Here is a 20,750-nt window from a genome sequence, read left to right as displayed (position 1 = left end):
GTATTCTATAGTTAGTTTTCCAAATACCTATTTTGATTACCATCCAGTAGTCCATTCCTACTCCTTCTAACTGCCATCTCAAAACTTTCTAGAACTCTGGCGGTATCAATGGCTTTTGCTTCCCTTTTAACCTTTGTATGAGTTCTAGGTTGCTGTTTTCTCTACTCTTGTTTATTATCAATACAATCCCATTTATTTTCTGCTTTCCAGAAAGTCGTAGAAGTCTTTGATCTTCTAATAGTAATACGTGTTTTCAGTATTGATGTGCATTTATTGCTTTTATTCTTTGCACTGTGTATTACTACTGCAAATAAGCATGCAAACTTAAGTCATCTTCAACTCCTAATCTCTTAATAATGGTCTTTTCCTTAGAAATTACAAAAACAAATTGAACAGTTTGGTGTTTATTGTCTTAGACTTTTATTATGTACTTGCAAATGTGAAAAGCAATGTATATAGTTTAAAATACATCATCAATGTTTTTAAAATAAATATATTCACAGTGTTTTACAACTTGTCTTTTTTTAGTAAAAACATCTTGGGCAGCCTTCTGTTTACTAGATTGTTAGCTCCATCAGGGCATAGTTGTTGCTAAATTTATTGCTGTCTGTCCCTGTCTAGAACAGTGCCTGGCTCAGAGGGAGCACTCAGATAATTATCAACTGACTAAATGAATATGGATCTACGTTATTGGGAGTTTTGAAAGGGAGGAATTGTCTTTTTCCTAGACATAGGAAGTTAGCATGAACTGAAGGGTAAAATAGGCCAGAGGATGACCAATGAAGGTAACACCAAGGAGAAACTACTTCCTGCTGTTGGGAGTTTTAGACTAGTTTATATATTAGAAGATCTAGGATCTAAAAGCTTAGACTTTTAATGTAAACCAACAACTGTTTTAAGTTTTTTTTTTGAGATGGAGTGTTGCTCTGTCACCCAGGCTGTGAGTACAGTGGCACGATCTCAGCTCACTGCAGCCTCTGCTTCTGGGGTTCAAGTGATTCTCCTGTCTCAGCCTGTCTCAGCCTCCTGAGTAGCTAGGACTACAGGTGCACGCCACCATACCTGGGTAATTTTTGCATTTTTAGTAGAGACGGGGGTCTTGCCATGTTGGCCAGGCTTGTCTCAAACTCCTGGCCTCAGGCAATCTGCCCACCTTGGCCTCCCAAAATGTTGGGATTACAGGTGTGAGCCACTGCACCTGGCCTAGCTGTTTTAAGTTCTATATAGGGGTGGACAATTTGTCTTTTTTTTTTTTTTTTTTTTTTTTGAGACAGGGTCTTGCTTTGTCGCCCAGGCTGGAGTCCAGTGGCGTGATCTTGACTCACTGCAACCTCTGGCTCCCAGGTTCATGCAATTCTCCTGCCTCAGCCTTCCGAGTATCTGGGACTACAGGTGCATGCCATCACGCCTGGCTAATTTTTGTATTTTTAGTAGAGACAGGGTTTCACCATGTTGGCCAGGCTGGTCTTGAACTCCTGACCTTGTGATCTACCCTCCTCGGCCTCCCAAAGTGCTGGGATTACAGGCGTGAGCCACGGCACCCGGCCTGAGGAGTAGACATTTTAACATTTGCTGAATATTAGCGTGAATTTGACATGAAAATTGGGCCATGTAGAATGGGGATGAGGATAGAGTAGAGGGATAAGCTAGGAAACTATGTTATTATCATTGTGAGGTAAAAAGGTTTGGAATAGGGAAGACCATTGACTCTGAAAATCAGAAGACCTTGATTCTATCTATCTGTCTGTCTGTTTGTTTATCTTTTGAGACAGAGTTTCACTCTTACCGCCCAGGCTCGCGTGCAATGGTGCGATCTGGGCTCACTGCAACCTTCCTGCCTCCCAGGTTCAAGTGATTCTCCTGCCTCAGCCTCCTGAGTAGCTGGGATTATAGGAATCTACAACCACACCCAGATAATTGGTTCTGTTTATAATTATGAAATCATAGGCAAATACTTTCATATCTCTGGGCGTTTGTTTTCATCAGTAAGATGAGTCATTGCAATGTAATTGATGATTAAGACTATTCCAACTCTAAAAGAGTCTTTAATGTAATCCTTTCTTTATTCAACTTTGTGTTTTATTGGGCCAAAATAATACTAACTTGATTTTCTTTTACAGTTTGGCTGTTAAACTAGTAATTGAGCATAAAAGCTTGATATTACTTACTTGCAACACTGTTTTATGACGTTTAATTTAAAAGTGATAGAAAGTTTTTTATATAAATTACCAATTTCTTCCTTCAGGAATCAGTGTCTGTCCCTGAAGGGTCATTAAATCAGCTATGTTCTTCAGAAGAACCAGAACAAGAAGAACTTGATTTTTTGTTTGATGAAGAGATTGAACAAATAGGACGAAAAAACACATTTACTGATTGGTCTGATAATGATTCAGATTATGAAATTGATGACCAAGACTTAAACAAGATTTTGATTGTAACTCAGACACCACCTTATGTGAAAAAACATCCCGGAGGAGATCGAACAGGCAACCACATGTCTCGGGCAAAAATCACATCTGAACTTGCTAAAGTTATCAATGATGGCTTATATTATTATGAACAGGATCTATGGATGGAAGAAGATGAAAACAAACATACAGCCATAAAGGTAATTGTTTCTGGCCAACATCTTTCTACTGATGCTTTGTTTTGATTGTATGTTGCTGTTTATATTTTCTTAAACTTGAGGCTCTATTTTATGAAATGTTGAATATAAATACATTGTATTTAACTTAAAATTCCTGGAAATGTACCTGATAATTACTACCTGAGGAATCATTTTATTTTATGAAAGTAACAGCGTGATGAATACTGTAATTACAAAAGAAAATTAACATTCACTGACTTAAACCCTTGCTTTTTTTTTTTTTTTTTTTTTTTTTTTTTAGGTGAAAAAACTAAGAACGCCCTTTCTCATATGAAAGAATAAAAACAACTTACTGTGGGGACAGGCTTGATTTATATACCCATTACTTACCTGGCTATCACCACAGCTGTATGAGCCAGTGGCTTTAGAGAGCACTCTTCTTCCCCCTTTCTGTTTTCCCCACTTAGTCTATGGTGAATGATCTAAGATAGTGGAAATGGTTGTGGACAAACTATAAATGACTAAACTGGATGATTATCTCTCTTGGTCTAGTCATTACTGTGGTGCTAGGGTTACTTTTTACAACCTTGTTCTAATTTGTTTTATCTTCTTGCATTTCACCTCAGATCCTGGTCTCTATCCTAGTTATTAAGGTAAAATAGAGAACCAGAATAGTTTACTAGGTATCTGCATTCCTTCAATATGAATTATAATGGCACAGATATGGGGATAAAAAGGGATCTTTTTCTGCCATTAAGTTTATCAGAAAAGTCCCAATAGTTAAATATTTGTTTTCAGGATAGGGTATAATAAGGGAAACATTATATGCCAAATAGGAAACTGATCTTGGTTGGAAATAGTTAAAGTTGTAGGAAGAAAAGCTAGCCAACTAGTGGCTGGGTAGAGGGGACTGCCTGTTGATGGGGCTTCATATCATCAGCAAGAAGTGTCCTAGCCTTCTTGGCTCCTCATTTCTTTTCTTCCTGGAATCCCCAGTACTGCTTTTAGCCTTCTGTAACCACTGCCTTCTTGGAGAATCTGCCTCAGGCTATGATAGCTTGTTATGTGACTTAGAGCCTGAGTAGTTCTTTGCCTATCCTACTGCTATGGGAAAGGAAGTGTGTTTTTATAATGCTTCTCAATTGAAAGTCTTTCCTAGTGTAAGCATTGCTATTTTATTTGTAATACTTAGTTTCTGTAAGTAATACCTATCTTAAATCCTTTTAGAACAGAGATTCTAGTACATTCTACTAATAATCAGTTAAAATTATTCTTCCCCCATTCTCGATCCCTTTACCCAGCTTTGTTTTTCACCATAGCATATATCATTATCTATAATTCTATATATTTTACTTACTTTTATTCTCTTGGAGAAAAACCATGGATGTAATACCAATGACAATAGGATTTTTTGTCTATTTTGTTCATTACTATTGTATCTCTAGTGCTAGAATGGTTTCTGGCACAAATAAATATTCAATTCATGTTTGTTAAAGTGGGTAAATAAATTATGGAGTAAACATTATGCACTAACCAAAGGAACCCAACCATTGTGTGTAATATTGGTTCTGTGGGAAAATGTTTTCAGTCTTCCAAGTAGTAACAAATTTGTAAGCCAACTTGAGAAACATGCCATTTGTAGGTGATTATTTCCTTAAATTATAGACAACAATAATTAAAAGCCATATATTGAGTTCTTGAGGATGTGCTGATCTTATTCATTAAATATTAACAGAAAGTAATCTTGGCTATATAACTTTAACCATTATAATTGCAAATATATCTTACTTTGACTTGATTCTTACATTCCTGTCATTTAACTCATTCTCTTTGGTTCTGATTCTGTGGTCTACATGTAGTTCCTCATTAGACTTATACTTTTCCTGTGGGTCTGCTTAAAGGGAGAGAAATCAGTCATTTAACATATGCTCATTGAATGCTTACTATGTGCCAGGCACTGCTAGAAACTGGGCACAGAGTGAGAAGATAACAAATAGGGTTTCTACATACCTAGAACCTACAGATAATTGGGGGAACAGACATAAACCCACAAGAAGTACTTAATCACAAATTATAATACATATTCTAAAAGAAAAAAATAGGATGCTGTTTCTTTGAGTAGTCAGGGAAGGCCTCTGAGAAAGTCAGTAATAGTGAAATCTGAAGTGGAAGTAGGACATATAACCAAGCAAAGAGTAGGGAAACGGTATTCCAGGAAGAGGGAACAGTAAATGTCAAGGATATGTGGCAGGAAAGAATTTGGCATATTTGAGGAAATGGAAAAAAGGTCAATTTGCCTACGGTATTATATAAAAGGTTAATTATAGATGAATAGGCAGGAGTCATATCATTTATGTGCCATGTTAAATAATGTGGAATTTATCTAAAGTTCAAATGCAGTACTTTAGGTTTTGCAAAGGCAGTGTAACATCTAATTTTTATTTTTAATAGATCACTCTGGTTGTTTTGGCACAGAATGGATTGTACAGGGACAAAAATGGGCAGAAGAAATCCAGTTAAGAGGCTATCCATATAGAAGATGAATTGGTAGGCTAAGACAAACAGGTGGCAGAGGAAATACAGAATTGAGAAGACCCATCTCATCTGAGCCTTGAGGAATGATTATATAGCCGTTGTGTAGGAAAGTGTGTTGTTGTGAAAGTCAAAAGCTGGCCCTAAGAGAATAATCAGGTGTGTCAGCAACTTTACAGGTTGAATTAGATAGGAATGAAAAGTATGCCAAATTGATAGGGCAGTTTAGTACTGATTTTCGACCTCTGCAATAAGAGTTTTAGTGGATCCAGAAGCTATGTTGAACTGGACCAAAGAGTGAGTAAAGGCTTTATTCTGTTTTTGGCATATATTTACTGCTGAAGACTACTAAAATGAATAGGCTTATAGGTAAGAAAATATCTGCTTAAAATATTTGAAGATATGTTAGGTACATTATTATCAGGATAAAACTATACAGAAGTGAAGTACTGAAACTTACTTTTACCCTTAGGACCCTTTGTAGAAGCTACCCAAACAGGGGTAAAAACCATAAACTCAGGGACCAGCCAAAATTGTGGATTCCCATAGGATTCCTTTTCCCATTTAATTGGTACCCAAAAGTGCACCAAGATCTCACAGATCACCACTGAAGAACTTACTCATGTAACCAAATACCACCTGTTCCCCAAAAATCTATGGGAAAAAAAGGTACCCTAAAGAATACACTTACAGTGAAAGAACTAAACTTGCTTCCTACCTACTCCCCTAAGGGACTCTATAAAGAATATTTTTCTGACTGGCGCAGTGACTCACACCTGTAATCCCAGCACTTTGGGAAGCCGATGTGGGTGGATCACAAGGTCAGGAGATCGAGATCACCCTGGCCAATATGGTGAAACCCCACCTCTACTAAAAATACAAAAATTAGCTGGGCATGGTGGCGCGTGCCGGTAGTCCCAGCTACTCGGGAGGCTGAAGACAGGAGAATCACTTGAACCCGGGAGGCAGAGGTTGCGGTGAGCAGAGATCACGTCAATGCATTCCAGCCTGGTGACAGAACAAGACTCTGTCTCAAAAAAAAAAAAAAAAAAAAGAATGTTTTCTGGTTGTGCTGAGCAGAATAGGGAGGAAAAAATTGGGCTAGAAGTTGTATTCATGAAACCCAAGTTCATACTCTGTGGGTGACTAAAGGAAGCACTAGTTGTAAATTTAATGTGATTGCGGTCTTTTTGTTTCCCAGACACCTAGCATATGAAAATAAAGATATTTTTGTGTGTGTGAAAATATTCACCTTTATTCTAGACCTCCTTTATTCACATTATATTGCAAGGAAAGTTAGCAGCACATAAAGTGAATAATCTAACAAGAAAGTGAGATCTTGCATGTGAGAATGAGCAGAAAGTAACAGGCAGCAGAAACATACCTTAAAATAGTTTTTTTTTTAAATGGAGTCTCGCTCCATCGCCCAGGCTGGAGTGCAGTGACACCATCTTAGCTCACTGCAACCTCTGCCTGCTAGGTTCAAGTGATTCTCCTGCCTCAGCCTCCCAACTAGCTGGGATTACAGGCGTGTGCCATCACATCCAGCTAAATTTTTATATTTTTTGTAGAGACAGGGTTTCACCATTTTGGCCAGGTTGGTGTCGAACTCCTGACCTCAAGTGATCTGCTTACCTCAGCTTCCCAAAGTGCTGGGATTACAGGTGTGAGCCACCATGACTGGCCCCTTAAAATAGTTTAGATAGTCAGATTATTAAACATAGTAGCTAGGCTTACTATGTTTAAGGAAATAAAAATATGTGTAGAAAAGAAGAAATCCTAAAGAATAACCATAGAACTTCTGGAAATAAAAACAATTATGATTAAAATTAAGAGCTAAATCAATTGAAGGGATTAACAACAGATTAGACAGAATTGGAGAATTAGTCATCTGGAAGACTGTTCACAAGAATTTATTCAGAAATTTCCAGAGTAGCAAAGAAATAGAATATATGAAAAGAGGGTACAGAATGATTTTCTACACAGTCTTTCCTATCGGTTGATAAGTTTTAAATCAAATTTTGTAATTTAACATCTAGTAGATTTTGTTATAAAGCTTTTTATTTTTATTTTTTTAAAAAAAGGTAAGCAAGAAACTTGGAATATAGGATAATGGAGAAGGTGTAAAATACACATTTAGTCAGAGTTCCAGAGTGAAAGGGTAGAGAGAATGGGGCCAAGTCATTATTATAAGAGGCAATTAGGACCTCTGCAGAACTAAGGAGAGGTGTCAGAGTTTAGCCAGAAAAAAAAGACAGATTACTTTCTTCTTTATTTTTTTTGAGACGGAGTCTTGCTCTGTTGCCTAGGCTAGAGTACAGTGGTGCGATCTTGGCTCACTGCAAACTCTGCCTCCCGGGTTCATGCCATTCTTCTGCCTCAGCCTCCCGTGTAGCTGGGACTACAGGCGCCCACCACCACGCCCGGCTAATTTTTTGTATTTTTAGTAGAGATGGGGTTTCACCATGTTAGCCAGGATGGTCTCGATCTCCTGACCTCATGATCCGCCAGTCTCGGCCTCCCAAAGTGCTGGGATTACAGGCGTGAGCCACCGCGCCCGGCCCAAGACAGATTACTTTCAAGAAAGAAGAATCATTAGACAGCTGATAGCTAGTTTCCCAACAGTGATAGCCAATAGACAATAGAATGATAGCTTTAATTTGCAAGGGAAAATAACTATCAACTTACAGTTGTAGGCCTTGCAAAAATATCTTTCAGTAAGAGTGTAGAATATGAGAAATTGCCACCAGCAGAGCCTCATGAAAGAAAGTCCCAAAGGGTAGAATAAAAGTGATTTTACATGTCAGAAACACAGAAAGGACTGCAGAGCAAAACAAGTAATAAATACATGAATAAACCTAAGTGAATATTAACTGTATAAAGCAATTATGATGTCTGATAGATTTACTATAACATTAACACAAACTGGGAGAGAGAGCAGCAAATGAATCTAGTATTTAAATGTAACTTCATATCTGGAAAAAAGGTACTGATTAAAGTTATTAAAGTTTGCAAATTGCAGTTTGAAGGATACCCATTTAATTAACAAGGTGAACTAAGTTCATATGGAAATTTCAGGAATCCATAGTAGTCAAAACACTCTTAAAAAATAACAAAATTATGGCCGGGTGCGGTGGCTCACGTCTGTAATCCCAGCACTTCAGGAGGCCGAGGTGGGTGGATTACCTGAGGTCAGGAGTTGGAGACCAGCCTGACCAACATGGTGAAACCCTGTCTCTACTAAAATTACAAAATCAGCCGGGCATGGTGGTGCATGCCTATAATCCCAGCTACTTGGGAGGCTGAGACAGGGGAATTGCTTGAACCTGGGAGGTGGAGGTTGCAGTGAGCCGAAATTGCGCCATTGCACTCCATCCTGGGCAACATGAGTGAAAATTCTGTCTCAAAACAAAAAAAAAAAACAAAATTGAAGGACTCATTTTACGATTTCAAAACTTACTACAAAGCTGCAGTAATCAAGATAGTGGTACTATCATAAGGATGAACATATAGATCAATGGAATAAAATTGAGAGCCCAGAAATAAACATGTCTATTTTCAACTAACTTTTCAACAAATGTGCCTAGACCATTCAGTATGGAAAGAATAGTTGTTTCAACAACTGGGACTCTGTCAACTTGATACCTACATACAAAAGAAGGAAGTTGGGTCCCTCCTTATCTTACATCACGTATCAAAATTAACTTGAAATGAATTAAATTCATAAATTTAAGAGGAAAAAGGATAAAACTCTTAGGATAAGATGTGTAAAATCTTCATGACCTAGGATCTGACAGTGGTTTTTCATATGATACTAATAGCACAAGCGACAAATGATAAAAACAGGTAAGTTGGACACCATCAAAATTTAAAAATTTTGAATCTCAAAGGATACCATACAGAGAGTGAAAAGGCAGTACAGATGTTCCTCAAATTATGTTGTTGTTACATCCTTATAAACTCATCATAAATTGAAAATATACTGTTAAACTGAAATGTATTTAGTACACCTAACCTACCACACATCATAGCTTAGCCTAGTCTACCTTAAACCTGCTCAGAGCACTTATGTTAGCCTTAGTTGGGCAAAATCATTTAAACACAAGGCATATTTTATAATAAAGTATTAATATCTTATATAATGTATTGATTACTATACTGAAAGTGAAAAACAGAATGGCTCACTGCTGCTGCCCTGCATTGCAAGAAAGTATATCACATATTGCTGGCCTGGGAGAATTAAAAATTTTGAAGTACAGTTTCTTCTTCTAAGTGCCTCTTGCTTTCACAACATTGTAAAGGCAAAATTGTAAGTCAAACTATAATAAGCCTGGGGCTATTTGTACAAAAAACCACAATACAATTTACATTTGCACCCTAATACATGAAATAGTTATAAATCTGACAAAATATGTACAGGATCTATATGAGGATTACTACAAAACCCTGATGAAAGAAATAAAGGGGCCAGGTGCGGTGGTTCACGCCTGTAATCCCAGCACTGGGAGGCCGAGGCAGGCAGGCGGATCACGAGGTCAGGAGATTGAGACCACCCTGGCTAACACGGTAAAACCCCGTCTCTACTAAAATACAAAAAAAACTAGCTGGGCGTGGTTGTGGCGCCTGTAGTCCCAGCTACTCGGGAGGCTGAGGCAGGAGAATCGCGTGAACCTGGGAGGCGGGGCTTGCAGTGAGCCAAGATCGCACCACTGCACTGCACTCCAGCCTGGGTGACAGAGCGAGACTCCGTCTCAAAAAAAAAAAAAAAAAAAAAGCCAGGTGTGGTGGCGCGTGCCTATAGTCCCAGCTACTCGAGAGGCTGAGGCAGGAGAACTGATTGAACCCAGAAGGCAGAGGGTGCAGTGAGCCGAGGTCACACACTCCAGCCTTGGCCACAGAGCAAGACTCCGTCTCTGAAAAAAAAAAAAAAAAAAAAAAAAAAAAGGAATAGGTAAATTGAGAAATATTCCATGTTCATATTGTAGATAGGAAGACTCAATAATGTCGTGTCAATTCTTTCCAACATAACTATAGATTCTGTGCAGTTTATGGTCTTGTTAAATTGAGATGCATTTAGTATACCCAATCAAAATCTCAGCAAATGATTTTGTGGATATCTCCAGAGGCAAAAAAACACCTAAAAAACCCAGAATAGCTAATACAACATTGAAAATTGGAAGACTGATACTACCTGACTTCAAGATTTACTGTAAAGCTACAGTAATGAAGACAATACAGTATTGGTGAAAGAATAGACAACTAAATCAATAGAACAGAATGGAAAGTGCAGAAATAGACCCACACAGATGCAGTCAACTGATGTTTGACAAAGGAGCAAAGGCAATACAATAGAGAAAAGTCTTTTCAACAAATAGTGCTAGAAGAGCTGAGCATTCATGTGAAAAAAAATGAATCTTCACCCTTCAGAAAGGGGGGAGAAAGTGGAAGGACCGTAGTCGAAAATGTAAAAGACAAAACCGTAAAAGTCCTAGAAGATGATCTAAGAGAAAATCTAGATGACCTTGGGCTTATGACTTTTTAGATACAACACCAAAACAATCCATGAAAGAAATAAGCTAGAATTCTTCAAAATTAAAAACTTCTGCCCAGTGAAAGATACTGTCAAGAGAATGAGGAAGGCCAGGTGCAGTGAGTGGCTCATGCCTATAGTCTCAGTACTTTGGGAGGCTGAAGTGGGAGGATTGCTTGAGACCAGGAGTTTGAGACCAGCCTGGGCAACCTAGTGAGACTGTCTCTACAAAAAAATTTTTTTTAAAAAAAGGAGAGAAGCCATTGACTGCTAGAAAATATTTGCAAATGACAAATCTGATAGAGGGCTATTATCCAAAATATACAAATAACTATTAAAACTGAGAAAACAGAACCCAATTTAAAAATGGTTCACGAAAAAATGGTTGATCAGTTTATTGAAGGAAAAAAGAAAAAACTATTGAAAGAACTGAGCTGACACTTCACCAAAGAAGATAAACAGCAAATGCATATGAAAAGATGCTCGATATCAAATATTAGGGAGCTGCAAGTAAAAACAACAATGGGATACTACTGTAGACTCATTAGGAGCACCAAAATCCAAAACAATAACACCAAATGCTTGCAGGGATGTGGAGCATTAGGAAATCTCATTCACTCCTGGTGGCAATGCAAAACAGTACAGCCTCTTTGGAAGGTAGTTTGACAATTTTATACAAAACTGAACTAAACATACTCTTACCAAAGGACCTAGCAAATTTACTCAAATGAGTTGAAATGTATAGCCACACAATAACCTGAACATGGATGTTTATAGCAGCTTTATCCATAAATTGTCAAAACTTGGAAAACACCAAGGTGTCTTTCAGTAGGTGGATGGATAAACAAGCTGTGGTACATTCCTACAGTGGACTTACTCAGAGCTCAAAAATGAATGAGCTATCAAGCTGTGAAAAGACATGGATTCATATCAAGACTTAGTTTATATTGGGTGAAAAAAGCCTATTTGAAAAGACTACATACTGTATGATTCCAACTATGTGGCATTCTGGAAAGGGCAAAACTATAGTAACAGTAAAAAGATCAGTGATTGCCAAGGGTTGGAAGAGATGAATGGACAGAGCACAGGTTTTTTAGGGCAGTGCTACTATTTTCTATGATGTTTTAATGATGGATACATGCCATTGTACACTTCTCAAAACCCATAGAAAATGTACAGGACAATTTTGATAATACTGTAAGTGTTTTCATCTATTGTAACTAATGTATCACTCTAGTGCAGGATGATAGTGGGGGAGGTTGTATGTGTTTGGGTGCAGGAGGTCTATGGTATACTCTGTACTTTCTGCTTGGTTTTCCTGTGAACCTAAAACTTCTAAGAATACCTAAAAAAAGATAACAGATTAGGAGAAAATATTTGCAAATTAAAGGAGGGAGGGGCAAAGAGCTTATTTTCTTCCAAAAATTTTTCTTTAAAAAAAGTTTTTACCCGTCTGTATGTGTTGAAAAATATTTGTAATATACAAAGAGCTCTTACAAATCGATAAGATGAATAACCTAATTTTAAAAAGGGCAAACAGGAGCTCAAGGCCAGCCTGGGTGACTTAGTGAGACCCTGTCTCTAAAAAAAAATAAAGATATAAACTAGGCAGATGTGGTGGTGTGTGCCTGTAGTCCCAGCTACTCCATAGGCTGAGGCAGGAGGATCGTGTGAGCCCAGGAGTTTGAGGTTACAGTGAGCTGTGATCGTGCCACTGCACTCCAGCCTGAGCAATCAAGCAAGACCTTGTCTCTAAAAACTAATAAATAAATTAAAATAGGCAAAGAATTTGAGTAGACATTTCTTCAAAGAAGAGATACATGGGGCCAATAGACACTTGAAAAGTTGCTTAACATCATTAGCCACCAGGGGAATTGAAATAAAATCGTAATTATACCATGTTATGCCCAACAGGATAACTATAATAAAGAAGACAGATACACTGCCAAGTGTGAGGATAGGGAGAAGTTGGAACCCTCATACCACACTGGTGGGAATGTAAAATGGTGCATCTGCTTTGGAATACAGTCTAGCAGTTTTCAAAAGGCTGAACATAGGGTTACTATGTGACCCAGCAATTCCACTTTTATGTATGTAATCCAAAGAAACAAAGACATTTATGCACATAGATGTCATGTTCTTGTACATGAATGTTCATTTCAGCATTTCAAAAAATGAACAGAACTCAGATTTTTATTAACTGATGTTTGGATGAATGTGGTATATCCATACAATAGAGTGTTTGGCAATCAAAGGAAATGAAGTACTTAATTTTTTTTGATTATTATTATTATTTTTTGAGACAGAGTCTCACTCTGTCGCCCAGGCTGGAGTGCAGTGGCGTGATCTTGGCTCACTGCAATCTCTGTCTCTCGGGTTCAAGTGATTCTCCTGCCTCAGCCTCCCAAGTAGCTGGGATTACAGGCACGCCTGGCTAATTTTTGTATTTTTTAGTAGAGACAGAGTTTTGCCATGTTGGCCAGGCTGGTCTTGAACTCCTGACCTCAAATGATCTGCCTTCCTTAGTGCTGAGATTACAGGGGTGAGCCACTGTGCCTGGCCGATTTTTAAATTTTTATTTTTTGTCTTAAGATCTTTTTTCTCTAACCTGCTTCAGAGAAAGAGAAATGAAGGACTAATACATGATACAATATGAAAGCATTATGAAGACAGTATGTGAAAGGAGCCATCATAAAAGACTACATTTTATAGAGCAGCAGTCCCCAACCTTTTTGATACCGGGGACTAATTTTATGGAAGACAATTTTTCCATGGACTGGGGGGCATGGTTTTGGAATGATTTAAGCACATTACATTTATTGTGCACTTTATTTCTGTTATTATGTTATAATATATAATGAAATAATTGTGCAACTTATCATAATGTAGAATCAGCAGGAGCTGTAAGCTTGTTTTCTGCAACTAGATAGTCCCATCTGGGGGTGATGGGAGACAATGACAGATCATCAAGCATTAGATTCTCATGAGGATCACACAATCTAGATTCCTCGCATCTGCAATTCACAAAGGGGTTCATGCTCCTCTGAGAATCTAATGCTGCCACTGATCTGGCAGACGGTGGCGCTCAGGCAGTAATGAGAGTGATAGGTAGCAGCTGTAAATAGAGATGAAGCTTTACTCGCTTGCCCGCCCACCACTCACCATGGTTCCTAACAGGCTACAGACCAGTACTGGTGAGTGGCTAGGAGGAAATGTGGAGTGACTGTTAATGGTTATCAGGCTTCTTTTGGAGGTGATAAAAATGTTCTGTAGTTGATTGTGGTAATGGTTGTGAAACTCTGAATATATGAAAAACAATTGAATTGTATACTCGAGTGAATTATACTATATGTTAATTACACATTAAAAAAATTAATAAAAAAAAATCGGGTTGGGCAAGGTGGCCCACGCCTGTAATCCTAGCACTTTGGGAGGCTGAGACAGGTGGATTACTTGAGGTCAGGAGTTTGAGACCAGCCTGGCCAACATGGTGAAACCCCATCTCTACTAAAAATACAAACAATGGCCGGGCGTGGCGGTGCAGGCCTGTAGTCCCAGCTACTCGAGAGGCTGAGGCAGGAGAATTGCTTGAACCTGGGAGGCGGAGGTTGCGTTGAGCTGAGATCACACCACTGCACTCCAGCCTGGGCAACAAAAGTGAAACTCCGTCTCAAAGAAAAAAAAAAAAATCATTTAACCATATATATAAGGGTTTATTTCTGGACTGTCTATTCAATTGGTCTGTATGTCTGTCTTCATGACAGTACCACAATGTTTTGATTACTGTAACAATCCGGAACTCTAAAGCTTCCAAATCTCTTCTTTTTCAAGAATGTTTTGGCTATTCAAGGTCCCATGAGATTCCATGTGAATTTTTTGGGTGAATTTTTCTAACTGTGCAAAAAATGCCATTGGGATTTTCATAGGCATTGCACTGAAGCTGCAGATACTTTGGGTAGTACTGACATGTTAACAATATTAAGTCATCCATGAACATGAGATTTATTTGTTGTTTTTTATAACAGCTTTTTTTTGTGGAGGCAGGGTCTTATTATACCTGGTGTCAAACTCCTGGCCTTAAGCAATCCTTCCGCCTTGGCCTTGCAAAGTATTGGGATTACAGGTGTGAGTTACTGAACCTGTCCGGGTAAATGATTTTTTTGACAAGTGTATCAAGACCACTCAATGGAGAAAGGATAATCTCTTCAACAATTGATATTGGGAAAATTGGGTATCCATATGTAAAGGAAGGAAGTTAGATCTTTACCGTATACCATAAACAAAGGTGAATTAACCTGGATTAAAGACTTAAACATATTACCTAAAATTATTGAACATTTAGAAGAAGGCCTTAGGGGAAAGCCTTCATGATCTTGGATTTGGCAGTGGTTTCTTGGGTATCACACTAAAATCACATGTTATAGAACAAAAGTAGACAAATGGAATTCTTGAAAATTAAAAATGTATGTGTATGAAAGGACACAGTTAACAGTAGGCAACCTATGGAATGGGAGAAAATATTTGCAAATTATATATCTGATAAGGGATTAGTATCCTGAGTATATAAAGAACTACAAATCAACAAAAAATATAACTTAATTTTAAAAATGGACAGAAGACTTGTATAGACAGTTCTCTAAGGGTGATATGAAAATGGCTAATAAGGCTGGGCGCAATGGCTCACGCCTGTAATCCCAGCACTTTAGGAGGCCGAGGTGGGTCAATCACTTGAGGTCAGGAGTTTAAGACCAGTCTGGCCAACATGGTGAAACTCCATCTCTACTGAAAATACAAAAAAATTAGGGTTGGTGGTGCACGCCTGTAATCCTAGCCATTCAGGAGGCTGAGGCAGGGGAATCGCTTGAACCCTGGAGGTGGGGGTTGTGGTGAGCTGAGATCACACCACTGCACTCCAGCCTGGGTGACTGAGACTTCATCTCAAAAAAAAAAAAAAAAAAAAAAGCTAACAAACATTTGAAAAGATGCTCAAAATCACTACTCAGAATAGAAATGCAAATAAAAAAAAATCACAGGATTATCACCTCACACTGATTAGGATGTTTACCATTTAAAAAACCACACAGAAAATAACAATTGCTCACAGGGATTTGGAAAAATTAGAACCCTTGTGAACTCTCAGTGTGAGTGTAAAATGGTGCAGCCCTTATGGAATACAGGATGGCAGTTTCTCAAAAAATTAAGGATAGAAATATCATGTTATCTAGCAATATTAATTCTAGGCATATATCCAAAAGAATGAAGGTAGGATCTCTAAGAGGTATTTGCATGTCCATGTTCAGAGCAGCATTATTTACAATACCCAAGAGGTGGAAGTAAGTCAAATGTCTTTCAATGGAGGAATGGATAAGCAAAATGTAGCATATAAATACAATGGATTATTATTCCACCTTAGAAAGGATGGAAATCTTGCTGCAACACGGATGAACCTTGAGGACTTTATGCTTCAGTCACAAAAAGACTCAGTCAAAGTATGTTTCCACGTATAGGAGATACCTAACTAAAGTGGTGAAGTTTATAGAAACAAAGTAAGAAGGTAGTTGCCAGGAGCTGAGGGCAGGAGAGAAACTGGAAAGTGTTGCTTAATGGGTATAAGGTTTTATTTTTGCTAGATGAAAGTTTTGGAGATCTGTTGCACAGCAGTGTGAATATATTTAACATTACTGAATTGCACACTTTAAAATGGTTAAGATGGTAAATTTTGTGATGTGTTTTTTAACATAATTAAAAATTATTTTAAAAATCCAACTACATACCAAATTAAAAAAAAATAACCAAAAGAAAACTTAATACACATAGGTTCAGACCTGTAATCCCAGCACTCTGGGAGGCTGAGGTGGGAGGATCACCTGAGGTCAGGAGTTCGAGACCAGCCTGGCCAACATGGCGAAATCCCATCTCTCCTAAAAATACAAAAATTAGCTGGGTGTGGTGATGCATGCCTGTAATCCCAGCTACTCGGGAGGCTGAGGTAGGAGAATTGCTTGAGCCCGGGAGGTGGAGGTTGCAGTGAGCTGAGATCGCACCATTGCACTCCAGTCTGGGAGACACAGCTAGACTCCATATAAAAAAAAAAAAAAAAAACCAAAAACCAAAACATACACGCATATTAATAGCAGATGGAATAGACTTACAAAGTTGGCTTAGAGATAAGCATTACTAGTGTGCAAGTGTCATATAATGATAAAAAGTGAAGTTTATCAGAGGAGATAACCTCAAATTCAATGTATTTAATATTAAAGCTTCAAATATATGAAACAAAAATTGGTAAAACAAATCCACTGTTGTAATGAGTGATTTACTCTCTATATAAACAAGGCATAATCAGACAATAAAAAGTAATTTCAGAAACAACGTTTTGCCTAAGAACTGCAGAGCATATGTTCTTTTTTAGTATATACATGGTACTTAGACCTCCGCTGGTTTATAAAGTGAATTCCAAGGATTTTATATTACACAAAGCACATTATTAGTGGAATTAAACTGGTGATTTTATTTGTTAATTTTTAAATACTTTTGTAGAGATGAGGTCTCACTATGTTGCCTGGCTGGTCTTGAACTCCTGGCCTCAAGAGATTCTATGGCCTTGGCCTCCCAAAGTGTTGGGATTACAGGCATGCCACACTGTACCTGGTCAAGCTAGTGATTAATAATAATAAAACTAAATGAAATAAATTCCCATATTCCTGAAAACGGTATGGTTTTAAATAACTCAACATTCAAAGAAGAAATTAGTAGAAATTAGAAAATTTGAATTGAATGATAACTGAAGTTAAAAGGTGCAGCTAAGGCAATAGGCTTAAATGCAAATATTAGGGAAAACACTTGAAATTAATAGGCCAATTACCAATATTTTCTTGGCTTTATTAAAAAAAAAACTCCCCCAGCAGGTTGCAGTGAGCAGAGATTGTGCCACTGCACTTCAACTTGGGCGACAGAGCGAGACTCCATCTCAAAACAAAATAAAAAAGAAACAAACAAACAAAAAACTCCCCCAATTCTCAAAGATAGAGCAAAAGCTTCTCATTCATGTTACCTGACATTGGCTGTGGGTCAGCTATTGCAGCTCTGTATGTTTGGTTCTTCTCCAATTGTCTTCTCATTTGGGGATTAATTCCAGAACAGCAGTTCCTATAAAATACATGCTTATTCATGTGGCAGAGGGGAAGAACAAGAGGCAGAGCCAAATCTTAGTTATATTTGACGTTGCTGCTTGTATGTGCTTTCTGTGCATTTTTTGTATTCCATTGACTATATGGCCAAGCCTATAGGCTGGGGAACATATATTTTTTCATTCCATTTGAAATTTATTTTTTAGTGACACATAATAATTGTATATATTTATGGGATATGTGTGATATTTTGATACGTGCATACCATATGTAATTATCAAATTAGGGTAATTTATATATGTCACCTCGAACATTTATCATTTCTTTGTACTTGGATGGGGAATATATATACACACACACTATATACACAAATGTGCGTGTTTATATATATGTATATGTGTGTGTGTGTGTATATATATATTTTTTTTTTAGGGCGGGTGGTGACAGAGTTTTGCTGTCTCACCCAGGATGGAGTGCAGTGGCATGAATCTCAGCTTACTGCAACCTCCACCTCCTGGTCTCAAGTAATTCTTGTGCTTCAGCCTCCCAAGTAGCTGGAACTACAGGCATGCACCACCAAACCTGGCTAATTTTGGAATATATATATATATATATATGTGTGTATATATATATAAATATATTTTTTTGAGACGGGAGTCTCGCTCTGTCGCCCGGGCTAGAGTGCAGTGGCCAGATCTCAGCTCACTGCAAGCTCCGCCTCCCTGGTTTACGCCATTCTCCTGCCTCAGCCTCCCAAATAGCTGGGACTACAGGCACCCACCACCTCGTCCGGCTAGTTTTTTGTGTTTTTTAATAGAGACGGGGTTTTACCATGTTAGCCAGCATGGTCTTGATCTCCTGACCTCGTGATCCGCCCGTCTCAGCCTCCCAAAGTGCTGGGATTATAGGCTTGAGCCACCACGCCCGGCCTGGAATATATATTCTTAAAAGGCAGGTGACAGTGGTGAATATGCATAATCTTCTCTTCTGGGGAATATGAGGATTGAACAACATAACAGAATCTGCTATAGCATTGATCTCAAGAAGTTAGGAAAAGAATTAACAATATAAACCCCCATAAAAAATATGGAAGGAAATAAATAGCAGAATTTAATTAATTACATCTAACACGTAATAGAGGACTTAATTTATGACTTAATCATATCAGGACTTAATTTTTCAAAAAGGCTAGAATTAAGCTTATGATAACAAAAAAGAAAATAGATATTTTACATGGAATGCAATAGGGGATATAGTTACTAATCATACAGAAATTTTAAAATATAATTTTAGAGCAATAAATTTGAACATTTTTATAAAGACAGATTTCTAGAAAAGTATATAACTTCAAAATTGAGTGGTAAAGAAAGTCCAGATAGTGCTATGACAATTTAAAACATCTTCAAACTCTATAATAATTTCAAATATAGATATTTTATTAACATATCTCTTTATAATTAGAATGATTGATTTCAGGAATGCACAAATATTTCCAGTGAATAGAGCTAATAATAATAAGTCAAATATTTGTGGAAATGGTAGTGGTGGGGGAGAATACTTATGAGAAGAACCTGTCGTTGGTACCTGAACTATACATAAGAAATTAGAATTCATGAGAATATGAATGAGAGTCAGGCATCACCTAGGTATAAAAAGGCTAAATAGCTGGGCATGGTGGCTCATGCCTGTAATCCCAACCCTTTGTGAGGCCAAGCCAAGTGGATAACCTGGAGTTCGAGACCAGCCTGGCCAATGTGGTGAAATCCTATCTCTACTAAAAATACAAAATTAGCTGGGCATGGTGGTGGGCACCTGTAGTCCCAGCTACTTGGGAGGTTGAGGCACGAGAATCGCTTGAACCTGGGAGGCAGTTGCATTGAACTGAGATCACGCTACTTCACTCCAGCCCAGGCGACAGAGTGAGACTCTGTCTCAAAAAAATAAAATAATAATAGTAATAATTTTTAAAAAGTCTAAACAATATTTTAGTAAACCAAATTTAGCAGTTTTTAAAAAAATAGATAACCAAGTTGTGTTCATTCAAGATCATGAATTGTACATTAGAAAAGTTAGTAAAGGAAATTCACATTAACAGATTGAAGAAAGATTGTGATCACTTGAATAAAAAAGAAAAAAATAGAAGAGAATAAAGAAAAATATCTGAGGTGATTGATATCCCCATTACCCTGATGTGATCATTACACATTGTATACAGGTATCAAAATAGCACATGTACCCCAGAAGTATGTATGACTAATATACATATATCAGTTTTTTTAAGAAGCATAAAAAGTCCCCAAACCACTAACGGTCTAGGCATTAAAGAATGTAAGTCAGGCATAGTGGTATGCACCTGTAGTCCCAGCTATTCTAGAGGCTAAGGCAGGAGGATCCCTTGAACCCAAAAGTTCAGTGCTGTAGTGTGCAATGATTGCACCTGTGAATGGCCACTGCACTTCAATATAGTGAGGCATTATCTCTTAAAAGGAAGAAAAGAATCCATAACGTAGATTTACTAAATGCTTGTAACTGTGTAACTGTTAAAACAAAATCAGTATAAGATCGTGCCTTTGCACTCCAGCCTGGGCGACAGAGTGAGACTGTCTCAAAAAAAAAAAAAAGAAAAGAAAAGATTCAGTATACCGCTTATAAGACATGAACAAACTTTTTACGAAAGAAGCAGTCTAAATGACAGAACACGAGATGTTCAACATTATTAGTCAAGGAGATAAAAATATTTCAATGAAATAGTTCATGAAACTTACATTAGCAGTGTTAAGACATCAGATGGTAAATAGAGTTTGGGAGTATTTGGAGCAAGAACCTCAATCTGTCTGTGGGAGTAAAAAATGGTCAACCATATGCTATGATCCACCATTTCCACTCAGGAATATATTCTCGAGTTGCATTGTTTAAATATAGTAGACAACCACATGTTAACATTGGTTAACATTGATTAAACAATTGGTTA

At 37.7% G+C, this 20,750-nt stretch overlaps 1 protein-coding gene across 12 annotated transcripts in view; it reads left to right on the top strand.

Moving 5' to 3' along the window:
* LARP1B (La ribonucleoprotein 1B) overlaps positions 1-20,750 on the top strand; it is a 156,657-nt gene that overhangs the window by 58,115 nt on the left and 77,792 nt on the right. For 10 of the 12 annotated variants that reach the window (XM_050791526.1, XM_050791524.1, XM_050791523.1 and 7 more), the window contains exon 11: positions 2,246-2,608. In XM_050791526.1, the coding sequence (XP_050647483.1) occupies positions 2,246-2,608 (363 nt within the window). Of the gene's footprint in view, positions 1-2,245; positions 2,609-2,888; positions 20,411-20,750 lie in introns of those variants that run through there. The other 2 variants (XM_050791535.1, XM_050791531.1) reach the window with 1 other exon arrangement.

The sequence above is a fragment of the Macaca thibetana genome, chromosome 5 (assembly GCF_024542745.1).
Source record: "Macaca thibetana thibetana isolate TM-01 chromosome 5, ASM2454274v1, whole genome shotgun sequence".
NCBI classification, from domain to species: Eukaryota; Metazoa; Chordata; class Mammalia; order Primates; family Cercopithecidae; genus Macaca; species Macaca thibetana.
This window is presented reverse-complemented; position numbering and strand designations above follow the sequence as displayed.